This window comes from Barbatula barbatula (assembly GCF_947034865.1).
Source record: "Barbatula barbatula genome assembly, chromosome: 1".
In the NCBI taxonomy this organism is placed as follows: Eukaryota; Metazoa; Chordata; class Actinopteri; order Cypriniformes; family Nemacheilidae; genus Barbatula; species Barbatula barbatula.
This window is the reverse complement of record NC_136766.1, coordinates 15906111-15927672: the sequence shown is the minus strand read 5'-3', so window position 1 is coordinate 15927672 and position 21562 is coordinate 15906111. Positions and strand designations below refer to the sequence as shown.

At 37.9% G+C, this 21562-nt stretch overlaps 4 protein-coding genes across 14 annotated transcripts in view; 2 read left to right on the top strand and 2 right to left on the bottom strand.

The window, feature by feature from the left end:
• celf1 (cugbp, Elav-like family member 1) overlaps positions 1–3144 on the bottom strand; it is a 36773-nt gene extending 33629 nt beyond the window's left edge. For 10 of the 11 annotated variants that reach the window (XM_079458798.1, XM_079458802.1, XM_079458804.1 and 7 more), the window contains exon 1: positions 2964–3126. The gene's annotated coding sequence lies outside the window, so the exon portion shown is untranslated. Of the gene's footprint in view, positions 1–2963 lie in introns of all 11 variants that reach the window. The other variant, XM_079458806.1, reaches the window with a different exon arrangement.
• A 618-nt stretch (positions 3145–3762) lies between these two features.
• ptpmt1 (protein tyrosine phosphatase mitochondrial 1) lies at positions 3763–6120 on the top strand. The gene is made up of 4 exons (XM_079458786.1): positions 3763–4171; positions 4278–4358; positions 4454–4645; positions 5351–6120. The coding sequence occupies exons 1-4, from the start codon at positions 4025–4027 to the stop codon at positions 5480–5482; spliced, it is 552 nt and encodes a 183-aa protein (XP_079314912.1). The 5' UTR covers positions 3763–4024; the 3' UTR covers positions 5483–6120.
• Positions 6121–6132: 12 nt separating this feature from the next.
• Positions 6133–12836, top strand: ndufs3 (NADH:ubiquinone oxidoreductase core subunit S3). The gene is made up of 7 exons (XM_079458774.1): positions 6133–6266; positions 9697–9753; positions 9844–9941; positions 10112–10261; positions 10628–10753; positions 10930–11049; positions 11410–12836. The coding sequence occupies exons 1-7, from the start codon at positions 6212–6214 to the stop codon at positions 11569–11571; spliced, it is 768 nt and encodes a 255-aa protein (XP_079314900.1). The 5' UTR covers positions 6133–6211; the 3' UTR covers positions 11572–12836.
• A 1248-nt stretch (positions 12837–14084) lies between these two features.
• On the bottom strand, positions 14085–21345 carry c1qtnf4 (C1q and TNF related 4). The gene is made up of 2 exons (XM_079469257.1): positions 21155–21345; positions 14085–16422 (listed from the first exon to the last, which is right to left on the bottom strand). Exon 2 carries the CDS (start codon positions 16415–16417, stop codon positions 15272–15274), a length of 1146 nt encoding a protein of 381 aa, XP_079325383.1. The 5' UTR covers positions 16418–16422; positions 21155–21345; the 3' UTR covers positions 14085–15271.
• Between the last annotated feature and the right edge of the window lie 217 nt (positions 21346–21562).

The following is a 21562-nucleotide window of genomic DNA, read 5'->3' as shown; positions in this document are numbered from 1 at the left end:
ACAAAAAAAGCTCTGTGATTAACAAAGGTTTATGTTGTTTACACTTTTTGTCCTTCAAGGTAATCCTTAGAAATGAACACAACATTTGTTACTTTGAAGCCGAAACACAATCTGCAAAAGTAAAAACCAATGATCAACGTCAACACCACCAAGCCTCCGACAACGGTTTAAAACTTTATTAAAATTGTGTTCCCTGGCAAGTAATTATTCCATGAAAGAATCCGCATCTACGATTGAAATGGATGGTGCTACGGTGTGTCATGCATTCTGGCTTCTTTACAATGTATAACGTGCCGTTTTCTCATTGCTTAACATGGTCAACTTGTCAAAGTGATGTCATGCGTTTTCTTGGCAACGTGTGCGCACATGCTTTATCATACAGTAACGCAGTTACTGTTTTTAAGCATTCTCTTATTTCGAAAGTCTGTTGCTCACTGAGCCCCACAAAGACGTAATATGCACAGGTGTTAAGAGGCTTATTTAATGCTATTGATGAGAAAGCCGAAGGAAATCAATACATTTACGCATTTGGCAGACTCTCTTATCCAAAGCGACTTACATTGCATTAAACATTTGTTTCTAAGAATGTGCAATCGCCTGGGATCGAACCCACGACCATGGGATTGCTAGTGCCATGCGCTAACCACTGAGCTACAGGATAGCTTGCAGAATACAACATGTATACAAAACAGCAACGATAACGAATTGTGTTGCGTGTATTGTATGCAGTGTGAAGCTAATGCAGAAAACATAGCGAGTAGTAGAGTAAATACTACAGTCAGAGCACAAACTACTAAACAGAGTTCTTGTTCACGTCCTCTTGCTCTGAAACTGACAAATAAACACAAAATTACATCTAAAATGATTTTCTGTATGAAACTAAGCAGGACTTAATTGCCCTGGAAGTGGTAGATAACTTTGGTTTCATAATTAATTTGATTACATTAATGTTCAAGTTGAGATTTACAAGAAATATATTAAAGGCGGGGTGTCTGATTCCCAATTGTTAGACAAAGTTGAGCAGACAACCTTGTAGCCTATCAGCAGTAAGGTGCACAGGACGGACAGGAGTCGAGCAGTGAGCTGACGAATGCGAAAGATTGGGGTGGGGTGTTTTGTTTTGGTGATTTGAACATCAATAACGGCTAAAAGAAATCGGACACCCTGCCTTTAAGTAAAAATTGTTAATGATACTATGTAAAGGAAATACTGTTGTAAAAAAGCAAAAAAAATGCAAGTTTTGCAAACAAAATCATACTTTTGTTCATATAGCAGTACTATATTTTTAAATATGATAACAGACTTCTACTTGTGCTACAACTGTTTGTCCTGTGCTACAAAACTTTAAACCCGTAAGAACAGCGTTTCATACTGACAACCAAGCCTTGGAGACGGACTGATCTAGCAAGAGACACCATGCTGCCCAAGGTAGATAAGGTTTTATGCAACGTACCCTAATGTGATGCAAATGGAGAATATAACCATGTACTACCCTCCTAGACACATTAAGCTATTACATAATACCATTATCAACATTTCTCCTCGGTTCTCAAAATATTATATCCACAGCTTGTTGCTTGTGCCTGGTTACCTTTAAGGAATAAAGGATTCGATGCACTGAATATTTTTTCAGAATACTACACACACAATCATATCAATCACAGAATTGTAGGTGATATGACATCGAAGCATCTATGATAAAACATGTAAACAGTACCTGAAGTTAGCCATGTCTCACCAAGTTCACTTCAATAAAGGTTATACAGCGAACCACACAAATAAATGTCAAAGACCAATCTCACTACAAATAATCATATCTAGCAAGATGCATTTTCAGTTTTATTCAAACACACATATGCCCTGATTTACCTAAATGCTTCTCATCACAGTCACCATACATACAAACTACTTAAAGTCTCATGAGCAAAGGTTCATTTACAACTATATCCCACAATCCAGACACCGTCCGTTTCTTCTATAGTTGATGGATACTCCAATATACAGCCATTAGCCTCTTGGAAAACAAAATGAATGAATGAATTTTAAGTATCAAGCCAATCATCCATTTTGAGCTGCTCAATGAGTAAAAGACTCTTATCAAATGAGAGAGACTCACGTGACAGTAATGAAGAGCAACAGCCTTGTATTTAACAGGCCTGTGTCTTAGCTACAGTCAAACGCAGAACTGGATTGAGATTTCGTAGAAAACAGCAACTATACGGCCAAATTCACAAAATGCATTCGTTCCAAAGACATTTAATGTGACGATCCTTGAGGCTGTGTTTCAAATGAGCACATTAGGGTTTAAAATCAAGCTAAATTTGAACACGATGGGACATTCTGACTCGCAGAATTTACTTGGCAGGTCGCTTATTGCTACACTAACTTTAGCTGGGAAATCGATACCTCCTTTCAGTCGAAATGCGATTAAGCCACACAGCTGTGTTTGTAACATGCATAAGGAGCCTTTCAAGAATGAGACGCTTGTAGCAAATTTAACTTAACACTCCTACTAACTTGCAACACGTCTGTAGATTTACACATTCACCGTTCATGTGAAATTAGCATGGGAGTGAGCATGCGTTTTCCAGTCATGTCTACACGATTCACGCATGTTAAAGACCACACGTGCAACACCGGGGAGCGACCTGCCCGGGTGCTACTTAACACCTGGACATTACGTGCTTTGCATCATTTTACTACTATCAGCCCCAAAGATGCCAAACTTAGAAGAACATCTCGTTAGCACGGCGAAGTTAGACAAGTCAGGATAACTCCTGAAGACAATGTGCATGCATCACGGATCCGACAGTATATAATCGAAATGATCGTTAAACCAGTGCCATGTAGGCGCGCGGCGGTCGATCTGTTCTTACATAATGACGCATGTTAGCGCTTGCTAACGTCCGTAAACAACCACCAGTTAGCTCGCGCAGCCATAGCCACGATCAATCAAGACTTACCCTCGATGCACCCTTTGTCAAACGGTGGGAATTAAGTAGGTATGGTATGCTGACAGAGGGGAATGGTTTAGTGGGATTTATGAGTTAGAAGTTTTCTCTGATTACGTCTTCCCACGACAACCTACTTACTGGGTGGAAGAGGGACGGTGCAAAATGGCTGTCTTTCCTGCACGCACCACCTAATTTATTAAAAGGGGAGTGGGGTGGAGCCTCTGGTGTATTTTCTAGGCAAATAGTGTGTTTTTGTGCTAAAGCTTGGAAAAAATACAATACTTTATGTATGTGTGTTCGTATTTTTTGTTAAAATCTGTATATAAAGACGTGTTACAGTATGTGATAGCCAATTGATAATTACAAGTCCCCCCTTCTGTAAGAGACCCATAGGCGTTTCCCTCACGTGGTCCCAAGGAGGGCCGTGGTATCATGGCAAGTGTACATAATGTAACATTGAACCCTTCAGTGTAGTATATGATATTAGAATTATGTGGTTATATGATTGTTGACATGAAAGCAAATTAATTCCTCATTTATTTATATAAATGTTCCTGTTTTATTACATTTATTTTTCTTTGATATCCCTGAATATTATTTTCATTTAGATTTCTTTTTTATGCGTTATATATTCTTGTAAACGGAAAGACAAGCACAATGTTATAAGGGTGTGTGTCTGTCTATAGAATCTAAATTAATAAAATACCAAGAAATAGTGAGCAAAATACAGATGATTTTTACTGTTCGTGAGCTTTGTCCAATGTAACGATCCGTATAACGAGTATGTGCATTATAATCTGGTTACTGTAATCTTAATTTATCTCGTTCGATACATGTTGGGCAGTATTCATCTTCCGAGTTCACTCCTTATACTATTGCATCCGAAACAGAGGGGGCAATAGCGAGCCGTTCGAGAGTGTGAGGCGTAGAAGAAAATAAAAACTTAGCAAGTGACGTTAGTAGTTATGTTGGAGTACTAGTGAGATTGAAACTCGTATGACGTGATTGACTATAAACGAGAAGAAACTCACATGACAAGTTTAACGTTGTCGTGTGTTATTTGAGAAAAGATGTCGGGTGTTCCAGCACGGATTTTATTTTACCCAACACTCGCTTACAATGTTGTCATGGAAAAGATCAGCTCGAGACAATGGTTTAATCGTGTAGATCAGACTGTCATACTCGGGGCCCTTCCGTTCAAGTCAATGACAGAGGAGGTAAAGTTACCACATGTTACTACATTATATATGTTTTTAGTATGTAACTTAAATCGTGAACGGTATTTAAATACCTAAACCGTGTGATTTGTCTCTCTTTGTTTAGCTGGTCCAAAAAGAGAGAGTAAGAGGTGTCATTACCATGAATGAAGAATATGAAACTAAATATTTCTGCAATTCAGCTGAGGTTGGTTACCTCTGCCATAAAATGTACACTTTCCCAACAAATATACTCACAATAGGAGTACGTCTAATGTTTTCTTTATGTTTGTTATGTAATAGGAGTGGCAGACTGCAGGAGTGGAGCAAATCAGACTCAGTACAGTGGACATGGTAGGTGTCCCCAGTCTAGAGTACATCCACAGGGGTGTGGAATTCGCCTTTAAACACAGAGAGGAAGGTACCAGTGTCTATATTCACTGCAAGGCCGGCCGCTCACGCAGTGCAACTATTGCAGCTGCATACCTCATCAGGGTGGGTATGAGTCGCCAAACATCTCAAACAACAACACAACCATCATATACAGTTGTTTGCTGTTTGTCACAGGTCACCATCACAGTGCATTGTGTTTTTTTATGTAGTTGCCTCTTTGAAAAATATCCAGCACATCTCTGTGACACTTTAAATGGACATATATTATATTGTGTATTGATAGTGGAGGATGTTAGAGTGGAAAAATGATGCTGAACATTACTTTGAATGAAACCCACATGTACAGGATACGAAGGCATTCTTACACCCAAGCATCACTTCTCCTTTTTTGAGAGTAAACCAAATATAATTCCCAAGTGATTATATTTTTATGAGATTTTGGTGTTTACAGAACTTGTATCAACTAGTTAATATATATGCAAAATATTTTTCCAAGCAACAAGAAAATAAAGTCACACCAGTAGTCTTTAATCTCTTATTCTTTTATAAACATATTTACCTTTTATTTTTAATCTTTAGCATTTATTGTGATTTATTTTGCTCCCTCCCTTCTTTGATATTTGAATTTGACTATATCTGCAAGTTTTATTTCTGTAAATTATTTCTATCAAAGTATCTTTGTGTATGAACAGTGCTATATAAATAATATAAATGCCTTTTGTCTTTAGCCCTCTAAACATGTTAGGAATCTCATAATACTCTTCAAAAATATGGCCAATGTTTTAGACAGATTTTTTTCTTTTATAGCTACACGGCTGCACCCCAGAGGAGGCATATAAGATGTTGGCCTCAATCCGGCCTCATGTGCTGATCCACACAGGACAGATGGAGATGCTGCAGACGTACTATAAGGAAGTGTTTTGCTCAGAGTCCATATAGAAGACACATAAATGCTGGAATCTATGCACGAGCTATAGTGATATGTGTAAAACATTGTAATTTTTCTAAAACTTGTCTCTTGTAGATCTTTAAAAGGTTGTTTTTTCTTGTTGGATTGCTTTCTCGATATAGACTTAACTATAGTGACATTTGTGCTGTACGTAAATGCAGGGACATTGTATATTATGTAAACATTTGGCATCGGTCTACAGCCATGCTGTGAATAAAACAAGCTTGTTCTATTCTCTTTATATTTTAGCTTTTTATGCATTACATTCATATTGTTTTTACTGATTTTAATATGGCCAAATCTGTTTTATCTGGAGTGTATTAGCGTCTGTGCACAACAATCTTTTTCTTTTTTATTATTGTTTTTTTTATAATTAAACAATACACAGGTTTGAAGGAAGGGTTCATTATAATGCCATATTTACAACAATCAATTACCTTGTGTTTGTTAGATAAAATGACCTCTGTATAGCCATAGCATCATTGTACCACTTTAGGTAATCGTTTTTCACTTTATGTAAACTGAGACAAATCTCTTGACGTACTGACTTTTTGACCGTCTGAATAAAAAGGAAAAACAATGACTCTTGGTGGTCCAATTTGTCAGACACGATAAACAGGACTGGATGAGGTCGGCAGAAGATGGCAGCAGTGTTCTTTACAATACAGTTGGCGTTAACTTAGTAGTCTCGCGAGGAAGGACACAGTGAGGTAGTAAAGATGGCGGCCTCCTTGGTTAGATTCGTCCGCGGCGGTTTTGGCAGAAGTCTAAACGGTAAGAAATCTACAAGTGCAGTATTGACTTGCTCGAGATGGACGGTTTACTCTGTTAGTCACTTTTTATAATGTGCTGGGACCGTAAAGCGAATCTGTTATAGTCTTTTGCTAGTTGCCGTTGACCTTTCCTCAAGTTCGTTAGACGAGATGAGACCACGGATACACGTAACGTTATGCTACAGTGTTTATCTTATTCCAACATAAACTCGGGGCTCTCAAGTTTTATCAATAGTTTGTAGTGAGATTTCATCTGTAAGCCACTGAATTTCGGCCCCACCCCATTGTCTCAGGTTTAGCTATTTTACCTATTATTGCCCAGCCCACATAAAGATTATAAAAACTGCTAAATCTGATAAAGGAGAGACGAATTCATCCAAATAAAACAAATAGTTTGATATATTTTAATTCCCCCAAACAAGCCAGCAGATCAATGTAACTTACACACTGCACACATATGAAGAACTTGCCCTGGTCATGTATGTGAAACTGTGTGTGTAAGACATTACTGAAATGATAACCAGAGCGCTCTGCTTTAAGAGATGTAGCCTAGTCTTAACATAGCTGTAAAGAATATGAAAACTGTAGAATGTGAAGCTAAACTATAGCTTCTTGCAAAGCAGATGGAGAGTTGTTGACTTCATCAGTAACAAAATTACACGACTTTGGGTTTGAATATATTCTCCAGCATCAGCTCTCACTATCTTTATTAACCAGGAATCATAAAATCCAAATTCTAAAAGAATGAAGGATGGTTTAATACAAAGACTTCAATTCTGCTGAAATGTGCCATATTTACTCCAATATTACATAATGTTATAAGACTAGTGTTATTTAAAGTGAAAAGGCTACACTACTTACCATTACTTAATTTAAGGCTGATTTAAGAAAAAACATTGTTATTATTGCATTTAAATGTCAAATAAAACGTTAAACTCAACATACTGCATGTCATATTCCTCTAGGCTTCCCAGACAAACTAATTGAGGGTGATTATTGCAAGTTTTGATTGAGTAAATCTTCACATTGTTTCTTTTAGCAGGATGAAAATTTTATTTAAAACAGGAATAAACAGTAGACCGGTTTCCATTACAGATTTGCACAAAATTAAAGCAATGTTTCTGAATGTCGATTAAAACGATATCGCGGAATGACTGCGTTTACATTAAATGATGTTATGTAATTAAAGTGTATATGGATTCTTCTTGCGATAAGTCATTCTGGCTGTACTTCTTTGTTCGTTTAATGGCAGGTTGCAAACAAACTTATGTGCATAGTGCCACCTAATGTGATGAAAGAGTGAAGAGAAATGTACAAATTTCCTTGTATATTTTCATATAACCTCACTGTTTCTAATAAATCTCCATACAGAGGTTAATCTTTACACCAGACATGTATGTCGATTCAAAATATAGGTTATTGTCCTACTTTACCTGTAATAATCGATATTGACGTTGGCCCTGAAAAACACATTTCAGTCGACCTCTACTACTTACCTACTATGTAGTAAGAGAAAACACTATAGTATGTCCGAATCCTCAGGAGTCATAGAAGAGTATATTAGAATTTCCCGGATGGCGTACTGGTTACGCCCAGATTCTGAAGCACTCAGCGATGGGTACTTGAGATGCTTCTATATCCCATGAGCCCACGGGACAGAATACCATGCACAGCGCGCGAAACAATCTCAGCCGACTTCCATGTATTAAACATGTTAATTATTGTAAAGCCAATAACATTAAAATGGACCTTGCTTTGTTCTTAAATTGGCCGTGCTTTATGTTGTGCATAATTTTAATTCATCGTATTTACATTCTAAGCATTAATAATGAGCTTATGTTCAGCAGTTTGTTTACGTTTGTGTTTTATATGTATATTTGCCCCTTACAATATTATATATAGCTTGTTTTATTATTGTTTTATTAACTCGCAGATACAGTATGACAAAATGCATGATAATTATTCACAAAATCATTTTTATCAGGTGGTTTAACGGATACACTGGCGCAATTCAACTATCTAATCACCTTTATAAAACCAATTAATTACCAAAATGAAATTACTTATATATCAAAAATGAAAAATGAAGAGACATGTAAAAATGGTGTAGCTTTATGGACAAGGAAAGAAAAGAACAGAGGAGGAGAAAGTGAAATAAAACGAGAGCGTGGTCAAATAACATTTGGATAACGTCCATGTTAAAACATACTTCGCTAGCACATTAAATACGTTACAGAAGAGATTTTCTCATGCTGTTGTTTAATTTACTACAGTAGAATGTACAGTATATTCTATATCTACATGAGAGACATCAATCAGTAGCAGTTTACATTCAATAAGCATTTTTCTGTTAGAAAAAGAACATTCCATTGGCATAATCATTCTTCACGATGGGAAGTGTGGATGGGCCTGTTATTGCTGAAATTTAACTGAGAAAACACATCGCAAAATCACAAAGCAGCTGTATTCCTTTAAAAAAACATGAATTTGATCAAAAGCATATAATATAAAAAAGCTTTTTCAGAGAAAAGCTCTTAATGTGCTGTGTTTGAAAAAAATTGAAAGCTTTATTTCATGTGTTATTTACTTTTACAAAACTCATAGTATGTAAAGTTATTAATGAAACCTTTCTCTAATAACTTCAGTTCTTGCGCTTGTAATTACATCACATGGCTAATCTCTGGCTCACACTCCAGTACAGTAGGTGGCGGATATGTGTTACACCAATGACTTATCTAAACTTCTGATTGGTCATTACGTTCGTTCACTGTCTATGATTGGTTGTAATGCTCAGTGCTGTGGGTAAAGCCGAAAAATATCTGTAGCACCGTGATCAGACGTGAACGTATTCATAGGGTTACGAACACATTCGTTTATCTTCACATTTTATTTGCCTTGTCTATGAATTATATAAAGCATGATACCCTGTCCCTTTACTTTTCAGCAAGAGAAATACAATGTGTGGCGTGTTATCAGGTTGAAATAAGTGTGTTTCAGGGTGAATGCATGTGACTTGAATGCCTTGTGTAGCCTAAACTTCATAAGGCTTACTGGTGGTATTTTAAGTATTTGTTTTAATTACGAAGTATTTTATGGTTTATCAGAAATGGCATTATCTCTTATATTAGTCAAACTAAGTTCTTCAGAAAAAACCCCAATAGAAATTGGTAGAGACGCTTCGGTGGATTTAATGATTCTTTACTAGATATAATTGGTCTCTACTGGGTAATGTTATCTGGTGGAGGGAAAATAATAGTCAGCCCTACTGGAAATTGCCTGTAACACACTATTTAAAGGAAATTTGTAGTGGTTTTAACGGTAAACAGCTGACAGTTCACACCTTGTTATTTTTCATATAAACCATTGGAAGGGTTTTCAGCAGGGAAGCTACTGAACTGACAGTTTTTGGTTTCTGTATATCTCTTTCCCAGTTGCTAGACAGAGTGCAGCTCTTGGCCAGACAAGAACCACAACAACTGAGACTAGACGTGAGTTGACTTGGGGAATTTTGTTATTCTGGTAATGGGATGTGTTTCGTATGATTGTATATTTAAATCTTTTTTTTCCTTGTGCATCAGCTACTGTAAGGCCCAAGGATCCGGTCACCCACACTCAGCTTTCACAGTTTGGGGAATATATTGCAGAGATACTCCCCAAATATGTCCAGCAAGTCCAGGTACAGTCACAGTCCTGTTTTGCTATTTAGAACCATATGGTTAAATGTAGATATTGTCATGTTGTATATGGCATACCACTGTGAAATTATCATCACTAATTAAAGAAAATTTTAACTCTTTAAAAGACAAAAATGGTTTTCTCAGTTAAAGTTGTATTTAATTGTAATAGGTGACCTGTTATAATGAGCTGGAGGTAATGATCCACCCAGAAGGAGTTATCCCTGTTCTTACTTTCATGAGGGATCATACAAATGCTCAGTTCCGTAACATGATTGATCTAACAGCTGTGGATGTCCCCACAAGACTGTGCCGCTTTGAGGTGAGCATTCTCAGTCTTAACTACACTGCAAAAGTGTATTTTCTTAGTCTTTTTTTTTCTTGTTTCCCAGTAAAAGTCTAAATAGTATTTTCTTGATGAGCAAACTGACTTAAGAAAAATAAGTCTTGTTTTTAGTAAAGAAATATGAAATTTCAGTGAATTTGTGCTTAAAACAAGCAAATAAATCTGCCAACGGGGTAAGAAATATAATCTTGAATTGAGGGACTATTTTATCGGCCCTTGGTAATAGTGTTAATATATGAAAATAAATGTCAGCATCTTTTCTTTAAGATTGCAGCTTTTGGGATTTTTTGTAATGAAGTGCCAATGTTGATTATAAACCTAGATGGTTTTTTTCCTTTTCAGATTGTGTATAATCTGCTTTCTCTGCGCTATAACTCTCGTATCCGTGTTAAAACCTACACTGATGAACTGACCCCTGTAGATTCAGCTGTCTCTGTTCACCGGGCAGCTAACTGGTATGAGAGGGAGGTACGTGGAATTAAGTGTTGACCACTGTAGATTATAGGTAAAAACATGGGTTTGCTTGGGCTCATGCGTGTGTTGGACCATAGCATTTGTAAAGGACTGATGATGTAATGAGATGTAGAGTTGAAACATCTGTAAGATATTAAATAAAGCAGTTACTCTGAAATGTTTTAATACAGGTTTGGGACATGTTTGGAGTTTTCTTCTCAAACCATCCAGACCTGAGACGCATTTTAACGGATTATGGATTTGAGGGTCATCCATTCAGAAAAGACTTTCCGTTGTCTGGATACGTGGAGGTAAATATGATAATTATTATTGGGTCGGTTTATTTTGTTGTCATTTGCTCATGTTGTTCCATTTATTCACACAATACAATAAATTTAGGACTGAGGCTGTCAGTCTTCATCATTTGCCTTACCTCTTTTTTTGGTTATACAAAATAAGGAAAGTGATACAAGGTTGAAATTAATTAAAGGATTGTAAATCTGTCAGTTGTTTTTCAGTGTTTTGAGTAATGCTTAATTTCTAAGTCTTTGGCCCTCTCTTCCCCTAAGAATCTCAGACTGTGTTATTAGAAAAAGTTATTTAATTTAAACAATCCTGTGATGTGCGTAAAAGCAAGCTAGTGATGGAGTGGAGTTAATGTTTTGTCACAGGTACGTTATGATGATGAAGTGAAGCGTGTTGTGGCTGAACCTGTTGAGCTTGCGCAAGAGTTCCGTAAATTTGACTTGAACAGTCCATGGGAAGCGTTCCCTGCATACCGGGAGCCCAAAGAGGCACCCAAGCTGGAGTCTGGAGACCAACCAGCCAAGTAACCCCACCTCAACATTGTGAGCTGGGAAAGCTCTAAACACACCCTTTGATGAATCCTCTTAACATATTTATGTAAATAAAAGTGTTCTAGATCCAAATAAAAAAGAAAAAAAAACTCCTGCCTTCATTTTATTTATTTAAAATGTTTTTAATTTATACAGAATTATTATTATTATGCGCATTATTCTGCACAAACAAAACATTTTAAGCATTCTGAGACGTCTTGAACGATAAATGTGCTTTAATGTCTGATTTGCTGATAAATGTCTCTTTCCTTCTCCCTCCCTCTCTCTCTCTTTCTCGTCAAATTGCCTGCTTGTCAGTTAAACTTACTGTTTTAAACTTCTAAATGCTTTATATCACTTAAACTCATCAAAATAAGTTAACAACCATTTGAAAATTTTTGTAATAAATTGAAATTACTTGTAAAGTTAATGTTATTGTACCACTGTGCCACAAAATATGTTTATAGTGTAGTATGATATTGTAAAATTTACTATCACTGGGCCTAATTTCTAAAATGCCGCAAAAGATGCTGACCTAAATTAGATTTTACAATAATTTCTGGAAGCATGTTCATTAGATTCACAGAACGAATATACGCACAATCAACTGGAGTATGACTCTCTTTTATTATTTTGATTTATACTGTAGATCTCACATTTAATCTCAAAATGTTGTGTAGCTGAACAGTTTCAGGTCTCTGCCTTGTAAACGATGTCTAATGTGAATGGCAAAAAAAAGCATCTTTTAATGTCCAAATCCTCAACAAGCGGCAGGGATGGCTTATATTTCCAAAAACATGCAGCAAGTAAATGAGTAGACTGACATGGCGCTAATCACTTTTCCACATCAAAGACTGTTTGTTGTAAATATGAACATTCCCATGGGTTTTTGAGAATGCACACTCAAATCTGTTGTTGTCATTTTCACATGTCATTTAAAAGAATATTTGTATCACAAAATGATATTTAATTGGCATTTGGGAATGTCGTTGCACATGGCAAAATTTAAGGTGAAGGAGTCTCTGTTCCATAATTAAACGTTTCTTTTCCATTTACCAATCTCATTACGGTTTGTAGCAAGTCAGTTACACTGCAAGAGCTTCTAAATTACCTCTTGATAGAGGCGAGTGTTGAATATGTGCTTCCTGCTGCGAGTATGTCCTCTCATTCCACATGAGTGGTTTTCTGATTCAGTCACTGTTTCTCCATATGTTTTTAGAAAGAATGAAACATGCATGATTAAAATGTACATTTGCACATTCTTCGGCGCAAATTTGTTCTGATTCTACCAAATTGAGGGGACATTCAGTGATTTACTGCTTTTACTTTAGGTCATAGCACAGATATTCAATTCCATTCAAGTCTTGTCCCTGGCTGGCTCATTTTAGAAAACTAAACTTCTTTCTTCAAGCCATTCATTCATAGTTTTTGCTGAGAGCTTAAGATTGTTATACTGCTGGAAACTGTGTCTTTGCCCTAGAATATAAAATCTCTGGCTGACTAACCCAGGTTCTCCCTAAGGATTTGCTACTATTTTAGTCCATATATTTTGCGTATGAAACCAATAGGGTTTTCAGATGCAGAACCCAATCAAACCCAGATCAAAACACATAAAATTAAGATATTTGTGAAGTTATTGATGATTTGCCTGGGTACAATGCTGATGCAGTTATAGAGTGTTCATGTGAAATAAGGTCTTAGCTTTACATGCCTTTAGTTGTTTGCTTTTTAACTTAGATATAGTATCAAAACTAGGTGTTTTCAACTAAAGCGAATACATGAGGTGTTTTGAGTATAAGGGAATAATAAAAAGACTGTCAGATATTTATTACATATTTTCGTTTTAAACTGATTCTAATGGTATACTTTATTTCATTTACACAAACCATTTCATAACCATGGTTCTCTAAAACTCAATTTACCGGTCAATCTACGTTCCTACTCTCACCTATGGTCATGAGCTTTGGGTCATGACCGAAAGGACAAGATCCCGGATACAGGCGGCTGAAATGAGCTTCCTCCGCAGGGTGGCTGGGCGATCCCTTAGAGATAGGGTGAGAAGCTCGGTCACCCGCGAGGAGCTCGGAGTAGAGCCGCTGCTCCTCCACATCGAGAGGGGTCAGCTGAGGTGGCTTGGGCATCTGTTACGGATGCCTACTGGACGCCTTCCTCGGAAGGTGTTCCGGGCCCGTCCGACCGGGAGGAGACCCCGGGGAAGACCTAGGACACGCTGGTGGGACTATGTCTCCCGGCTGGCCTGGGAACGCCTCGGTGTCCCCCCGGAAGAGCTGGAGGAAGTGTCTAGGGTGAGGGATGTCTGGGCATCTCTGCTTAGACTGCTGCCCCCGCGACCCGGTCCCGGATAAGCGGAAGAAAATGGATGGATGGATGGATGGTTCTCTAAAACTTAGAGTGGAACACAAGATGATTAAAGAGAACTATAGGTTTAGATATAGAGTAGGTAAACAGGAGTAAACGCCCAATAAATACTTGATGTTATTAGAGAACAATGTAGTTAACATTCAGTTTTTATTTTGTTTCCTTTTGATGTCTTTTTTCCCACAATAAGAATCCAGCAAACACTGATCCACTTTTACAGTATTTTACAACGTAACTCATACTCCACAAACACTGAAAAGCTTCTACAGCATTCTTTTCACAAAGCGAATTTACTGTATTAAACCCATACAGAAAAGTACATAAGACCAGGCACTGAATTAGAAATGCAAACTCTTTTAGAAAGGAATAAAAAACAGGGAAGTATTTACATTTTGCAACTGTGTACTTGATTCTTAAATAAATCTTCGTGGCCATGTGCACAGAACAGCATAACATCAGATGAATAAACTGATCTGATCAATTTCTTTGATATATTTACTTTCCAAAATATACTAAATTTAACTTTCTAAAATATTTAATATCAGTTGATGTAAATATATTCGGCAGTGAATAGGAATTAATTTTCCTTCAGGTGTCACCTCTGCACTCTGACATTTAAACCGATCTACGTTATTTTTGTGCAGTGCAAATTTGCCCTTTTTTGTATTGATTGAATACTGATCTTATAATGTAAATAATAACAGAAGAAGACTCTCGTGCAAATTGTTCGTGCAAATTTTCAAAGACAACACAAAAATTATCTTACTTGAAATTCACATGCATTAAATCAGTTTAATTGATTTGGGAAACCAAAGGACCTGTCTTATGTATCTTGCCAAGAATATGTCTCGTGCCAAGAGTACCATTCTAGAATCCAAGACTTTAACTTAAACTAGGTTTATTTCAAAATGAACTTTACATTTTGACCTTTATACTCTCCAGACGTTTCCTTGAGCAATGCAATGGATAAGTTGCTCTGATATCAACTTGCTTAATTGTATGTAGCATATAAAAAAATGTGCATTAATCTTAACTTGTATTGACCCTGGAAGATCTGTTCACAATGCTAATCAGTGGCCATGTTTTGCTGAACTGTTAAAGGTACTTTTTGCTTGGTTTTGTTATTTCCACCTAAAATGCTTATACTGGGTAACAACAGTTGGAGCTATTCAAGGAGCTATTATGGAGTCTGAAGAAGCAAAATATTAGTTTGAATGTCTCTAAAGTGTGTAGGAACATACACCGCTTCCATCCGAACACTTATGAGCACACACTTAATCAACCCTCCCTAAAGACCCACAAAGTCTCCTAGACCGGTCTACGGTGTCTTATCCTGTTTTTGCTGCTGAGGGAGGCTTTTGTGGAGTTCAGGATAAACCAAGAAGCCGGTGAAAGTGATATACTTGGCATGATTACTGTAAGCACCAAATCCATCCTTCTGGTGGCTATACAGCCAGATAGTGTCGCCATACTGCAGTGACAGCATCAGACTTTGACTCTGCAAGGCCTTCTCAGTGTCACTGTCATCATAGATCATGGTCTGTACCTCTAAGTGGTTCTTCATCAGCTTTACTGACAGAGTCTTATGGGGCAACTTGCCAGCATTAAAAGAGAAGTAGTAGGCTCCCGGCACTCTGCATTTGAAAACACCAGAGCTCATGTTGAAGTCGCTTCCGATGTTTACCAATTCTGTGTCGAAGGTGATGGGCTGGTGCTCTGGGTATCCTTGATCCACTCCCACAATGCTCTGAGTGCGGCCCACAGAGAACGCCGACCTCTGATCGTCATCTTCTTTCTCTACATCTCTCTCCTCCTCCTCTTTCATTTCTTCCTGTCTTCTCTCCTCTTTCATAATCACACTTGTGTCTTTTGTAACTGCGTTGTCGTGCTCGGACAGTATGTGATCATTGATTTTGGGTGGCTGATTTTCACCGTCATGCTCTTTGTGCGTGTGCTCTTGGTAGCCATACACTTCAGGGTAGATCAGGTATCCATTGAAGGTGGTGTAATGACCCGTGTTGCTATAGATGGCGTAACGTGGGTCTCCGTGGAGACGAAGCCAGACAGTGTCTCCAAAATCCAGCTGCAGCATGGCGCTCTGGCTCTGCACTTTCCGTTCCTCTGAGGCGTTCTCATCATACACGATTGCCTGAACCTCATTACGGTTTTTCATCAGCATGACCGAGAGATCTCGACGTGGAAACTTCCCCACGGTGAAGGAGAAATAGTATGCACCCGGAATCCTGCAGCGGAATAAACCGGCCTTCGGATCAAAATCGCCACCGATGTTGACGTACACCTTGTCAAAGGTCACAACCATTTTAGGTCCTCCCTCCATGCTACTGGTACGTGCCACAGAGAATGCAGATCGCAGCTCTACGGCATCAGACATGCGGGAAAACGCCCATGTGATGGTCACATGACACAGCACGCACAGTAGCAGGGGCATGGTACCAGGCAGCATTGTAACTGTAGGGAAAATTAAACCAGATTAGTTTCACAAATACATTTCATGAACAGGCGTTTAGTTAACGCTGAAGCACTTTCAATTAAGCTTGTAAATGATAGCTGGTACTTGTTAACGAAACAACCCCCTGGAAAAAAATATGTTTTTTTCCATCCCATGCACAATCATTATGCATACAAGTACCAGCAGGAGGTGGGATCAAAACAGAACAGATCATTGCTTTTGATGGATACAGGAAGATGAGAGCATTATTATCAGTCCTTGTCTTTCCCCATGAGATAGTACACTGGATCAGCACATCACAGAAGAACACTGGAGGTAACAAAACATGAATACTGAAAATTATGCATAGCTTTCTGTTTTTAATATCATCCCCTTTGCCCATAGCACATTTTAAGCCCATAACTTATAGCATATCTAATATCGTGGCAAACACTACAAAAGAAAACATTTCAAAATGTTTTTCTGATAAATCTTATTAAGATCAGGAGAACTGCTGCAAAGTAGCCCTTATTTAATAACGAAAAGGTGATTTTTCATTCCTTGTCATTTTTTTGCTCACAGACTGCTAATGAGCTTCATTCAGCACCTCAGATAATCAGATTGTGACGCAGATATTGTCGGTTAGGAATCTATCCTCAACACATAGAATGGTGTGCATATGGAATATCTAACATCTAACAGCGGGTGATGAGAAGGGACACCTGGTGACTATTGTTTATGGACTGCTAATTATCCTTCATACTGTTTTTCTCTTTTTCCATGCACAGAGCGTCTTTAAGGTTCATGTCCAAGCAACACGGACACCCCCTGTTTTGTTGGACTGAGTCAGAATGTACATATTATATTGTTGAGCGTGGATAAAACGCTGAAATCAGCAGCTTCCGTTTGATTTAAAATATGGATAGAGACCCATCGTCCCTCCGGTCCATAGAAATATGAATAAAAATGAAAAGATAATAAAGGAGGCTTTTGCTCTTAATGAGATCTCCTGAGGCAACAGAGAAGTTCGACTTCTGTAGGAACACTGAGCGAAGACTACGCTAAAATTAGATTGATTGCTTTTTCTGTGTGTTTTGGACTAATTGGAGTATTCTTATGAAATGCTTCAGTAAATGTGCACATGTGGACATGTAATTTGTGATCTGGATCATTTATAGATAAAATGACTGTATTCTGTAGATTATTCAAAAAAAGAGTGCTAGTGGGTTAAATTACAATAAAATAAATGATTGTTTACTTCCTGTTTTTTGATTTCCATTATGAGCTTTTATGACCTAGAAATCTGAACACAGGGGAGGGGATGTATGTGTCAATGCTTTTCTCCTGTTTTGACCACACCTTTCCTCTCACACTGAACTGCAGACTCTGCTAAGGACACATTTCTTTTAATTCAATTTAAAAGAGTGATTTAACGCCGTTTCGTGCATTTCTGACTTCTTTACAATGTTAAACGTACTGGCTTCTCATGCTTAACATGGTCAACTTGTCAAAAAACGAGTTGGATATATGACGTAGTATTTCTGTGCTCGATACACTCCCGCAAGGTTCGTAAAGTTTCAGAACGTTTTTTTCAAACATGAAAAACTAGAATACAAAACTGAAAACAATCACTTCCCACATGGGGGGGCAAAAATAACCAAACACTAGGTAATAAAACATTACGCAGACCAGAACATGACAAGACCAAAGCACTTTACATACGGTGCAGGAAACATGAACAGCATACAAGTATAACGAACGAGCACAAGACAATAGACAAGAGGGCATTTTATAGGGAGACTAACAAAGGAGATAACAATGGGCAGGTGTGGGTACTGAAACACTCAGGGAAGGTTAACGAGACAAAAGGGCGGGAAACACTGACGAGACACGAGAAAGCACATGGCAAGTCAGAATCAAAACAAAGCCATGTCTTTCTCACACAAAACCTAAGGCTATGCCATGACTCCGCTGCAAGACTAAGAATAAACATGACATGATGGCGGAATCATGACATAGACATAATAAATCCTATGGATAGGATGACCTGCCTGTGGGCCTGCAGCTGCAGCTAGTTACTCTTGCCAAAGTGAGAGAGGTTGAGGTGTGTTTGTTTGTTTACAGAATTTCAGTGATGGGTGTTGTATACACGGTGGATATAATGCTGGATATCGAGATCGTTTGAAACTGATATATGGAGCGGTCCCAGCGCCAAAAGATGCCAGACATGAACGCACGCGATAAGTAAAACTAAGTTATATGTCTGTGTTTTGTTGGCAATCGGCTTGTATGTGCATAATGTAAACAACATAAACAGCATCAGCAGTTATGCAGGGATAGTACGATGTTGAATTGTATGCTCGTGAACCCCCGGATGTCGTCTTTTCTTGGAAAATAAACGTGCAGCTGCAACTATAATTTATAAATGTGATCAAACTAAATACTCTTCGAAGATACAAAGTATGCAATACTACTCTATAGGGACTCAAGATTAATATGAGATTGGCAGAAACTGTTCAACCTGGTGTTCAATTTAAAAGTATTTATATAGAGCTTCTCACAATTTTTCATTGTTGCAAAACAGCTTTACATAGTATAAATAAAATAGAAATTTGTATTTATGAAAGATATTGAAAACAGAATTTATGGAATTAAAATAAATGGCAATTTTTTTGCTATGACACATGTACAGTATTTGTCAACTACCCATGAATACATTTCCATTTCTGAAAGATGTATTTGCACGTTTGTTCAATGTGAATCAATTATTTATATGTATTGCTAGCTGTTTAATTGACTTACATCCATGAGAACACAGCAGTACTAAACAGATAAAACATAACAGCAGGTAAAGTGAGTGGATAGACCTTTTGCCTTGGAAACCCCACTCATGTGAAGGGTTCAGTGTGTGACAGGGCTGATGTTTAATTAGGGTCTGTGGAGAATCGGCACACGCTGAAGTGCCTGAGAATGTGAGCTCCAGGGTCCTGTTATCTCCTCTCTCTTTCTCTTTCTCTTTCCCTAACAGCCCTCGGTACCTTCATACCGCCACTCTCACCAAACCATTCAGCCTGAGTCACACACACTATTCTGACGGCAAACACACCAAATCCAGCAGCATTTACAGAAGGGGAGGACATACATAGTGCAGATAAAAAAGAGAAGGATGTGACTTTACGAGTCAAAGCCAGAAACAGAACGTTAGGGGGATGAAACACAGAAGTGTAGAATCATTGAAATATTGGGACTAAAGTCTCAACTCTGTGAGCGGAATGAGGGCTTGAACCTGACAGCTAGCGTCTACTGAAATCCCAGTAGTAAGAGATCAGTCATTCTCCTCATTGACAGTATAGCATTCCATTAGACTCACACGTGGTTGTAAATTGAACCACTATCAATTTAAATATTTTTCATGCTCTATTATTTAACTTTAATTTGCTGCAGTCAAATTAAATAAAGTTGGGTTAAGAGTGCAGCCCACCTGCCGCCTATTGTGTGTCTGTGTAATCTGTCACCTGTGATATGTGTAATGAGCTGGCGTACGGACAACCTGCTGTCAATAAAAAAAATCATTTATCTATGACAAAGATGTCACGCACAGTCTATTGTTTAAATAAAACAAATCACTAATACTAGTACCTCTGCATCTCAACACTTTAAGCAGGAAACACATTTATTTCAGACTTTGATTATACGTTCATGTAACATAGAACAAACTGCATTAAAATAACAAATGAAACAATAATAAACAAATAAGTAAAATAAAAAATAACAATGTTAGAAATTCCCTGATATTTATAATATTTTTACAGCACTAGAATGATTATTGTACTGTAAATAAAAATCCTGTTTACAACAATATCCATATTTAGTTTGCCAACAAAATACAAATATCACTGATGTTTATCATCTCATTTTGGCGGTGCATTTCTTTGTATGACCATCCAATGAAACATGCTGAGGTTTGATAGAGCTGTGCTTTTAAATAGTGATCTTTAAAGTTCATTCACTTCTACCCTTTCATTCAAACCCTGATTTGATCAGACGGAGAAAGAGCGAACATACAACTGATTTTCTCTGTTTTAACCCTATAATAGCAAAATAAGAGAACTAATTTATCGGGTAGACCAGTCCATAAAATTGTAATCAGTTTATCAGTTATCTAAATATTCCTTCTCACTGGACAGCAGTTTCTTATTGTAGGAGATTCTACACACCGGAGATCTAGGGAAATCCATCTTGCAGTGCAGATCCATATCAGATCACTATCAGCAACAAAGACTCTCTCTCTCTCTCTCTCTCTCTCTCTCTCTCTCACTCACTCATTCCTTAGGTGATGCAGAGATGAACATTGAGAGTGTATGCCCTGGCTTTGTCAGCATCCACCCCACGTGTGCTGTGTTCAAAGCGATCTGCTAAATGCTTCCCTCTCTTGCAGCTCTGCTATCTGCTATATTCAACAACAGCACCGTCAGCATCAGTGAGAGCCAGAGATCACAAGAGAAAGAAACCACTAGTAAATGAAATGAATTTACCTCAAACAGCCTAAAAATTGCAACGAGACACAATGATAACTACAGCGTGTAAAATATTAAAACTGATTGTGAGTGTTTACACCTCTAATAGTGTTTACGCCGATCAGATAAAGGATGAATACAAAGCAATGGACTGATACGATCACCACTGCATCACAAGACAGAGACAGTGAAAGAGAGATTTAGAAATATCATATCCTGCTGCTGTTGTCCTTACCTGCAATAAGCTGTTGTGAAGTTCTCACAGAGGGTTGAATGAAGGACTGTTTTTACTCTTTTTCTTTGACTGCTGTTATTCTTTCCCCCTCTCTCTCTTTCTCTGTGTGTCGGCTCTCAACCTGCTGCTGATGTCTGGTGCAGCACACACCCACACATTCATGCCCGCACACACACACACACACACACACACACACACACACACACACACACACACACACACAGATGCACTCTCTCTCCCTTGCTCTCGCTCTCCAATACATTCATTGGAGGATTTAAGAGCAATCGGGGTGCTGCAAGCTGATTGGGGCGCTCTAGAGCAGGCGAACAAAAAACGGCCATGCTGGAATGACTATCAAAAGGAAGAATCCTGGGGGTGTTGTCTGTGCATTTATGTGTCAACATCTGG

Excerpts from the sequence above, each read along its gene's own strand:
- ptpmt1 (XM_079458786.1), top strand. The coding sequence starts at position 4,025 with ATGTCGGGTGTTCCAGCACGGATTTTATTTTACCCAACACTCGCTTAC. Across the intron at positions 4,172-4,277 it reads TCAAGTCAATGACAGAGGAG|CTGGTCCAAAAAGAGAGAGT; the intron begins GTAAAGTTACCA and ends CTCTTTGTTTAG. Across the intron at positions 4,646-5,350 it reads CAGCTGCATACCTCATCAGG|CTACACGGCTGCACCCCAGA; the intron begins GTGGGTATGAGT and ends TTTCTTTTATAG.
- ndufs3 (XM_079458774.1), top strand. The coding sequence starts at position 6,212 with ATGGCGGCCTCCTTGGTTAGATTCGTCCGCGGCGGTTTTGGCAGAAGT. Across the intron at positions 9,942-10,111 it reads AATATGTCCAGCAAGTCCAG|GTGACCTGTTATAATGAGCT; the intron begins GTACAGTCACAG and ends TAATTGTAATAG. Across the intron at positions 10,754-10,929 it reads CTAACTGGTATGAGAGGGAG|GTTTGGGACATGTTTGGAGT; the intron begins GTACGTGGAATT and ends GTTTTAATACAG.
- c1qtnf4 (XM_079469257.1), bottom strand. The coding sequence starts at position 16,417 with ATGCTGCCTGGTACCATGCCCCTGCTACTGTGCGTGCTGTGTCATGTG.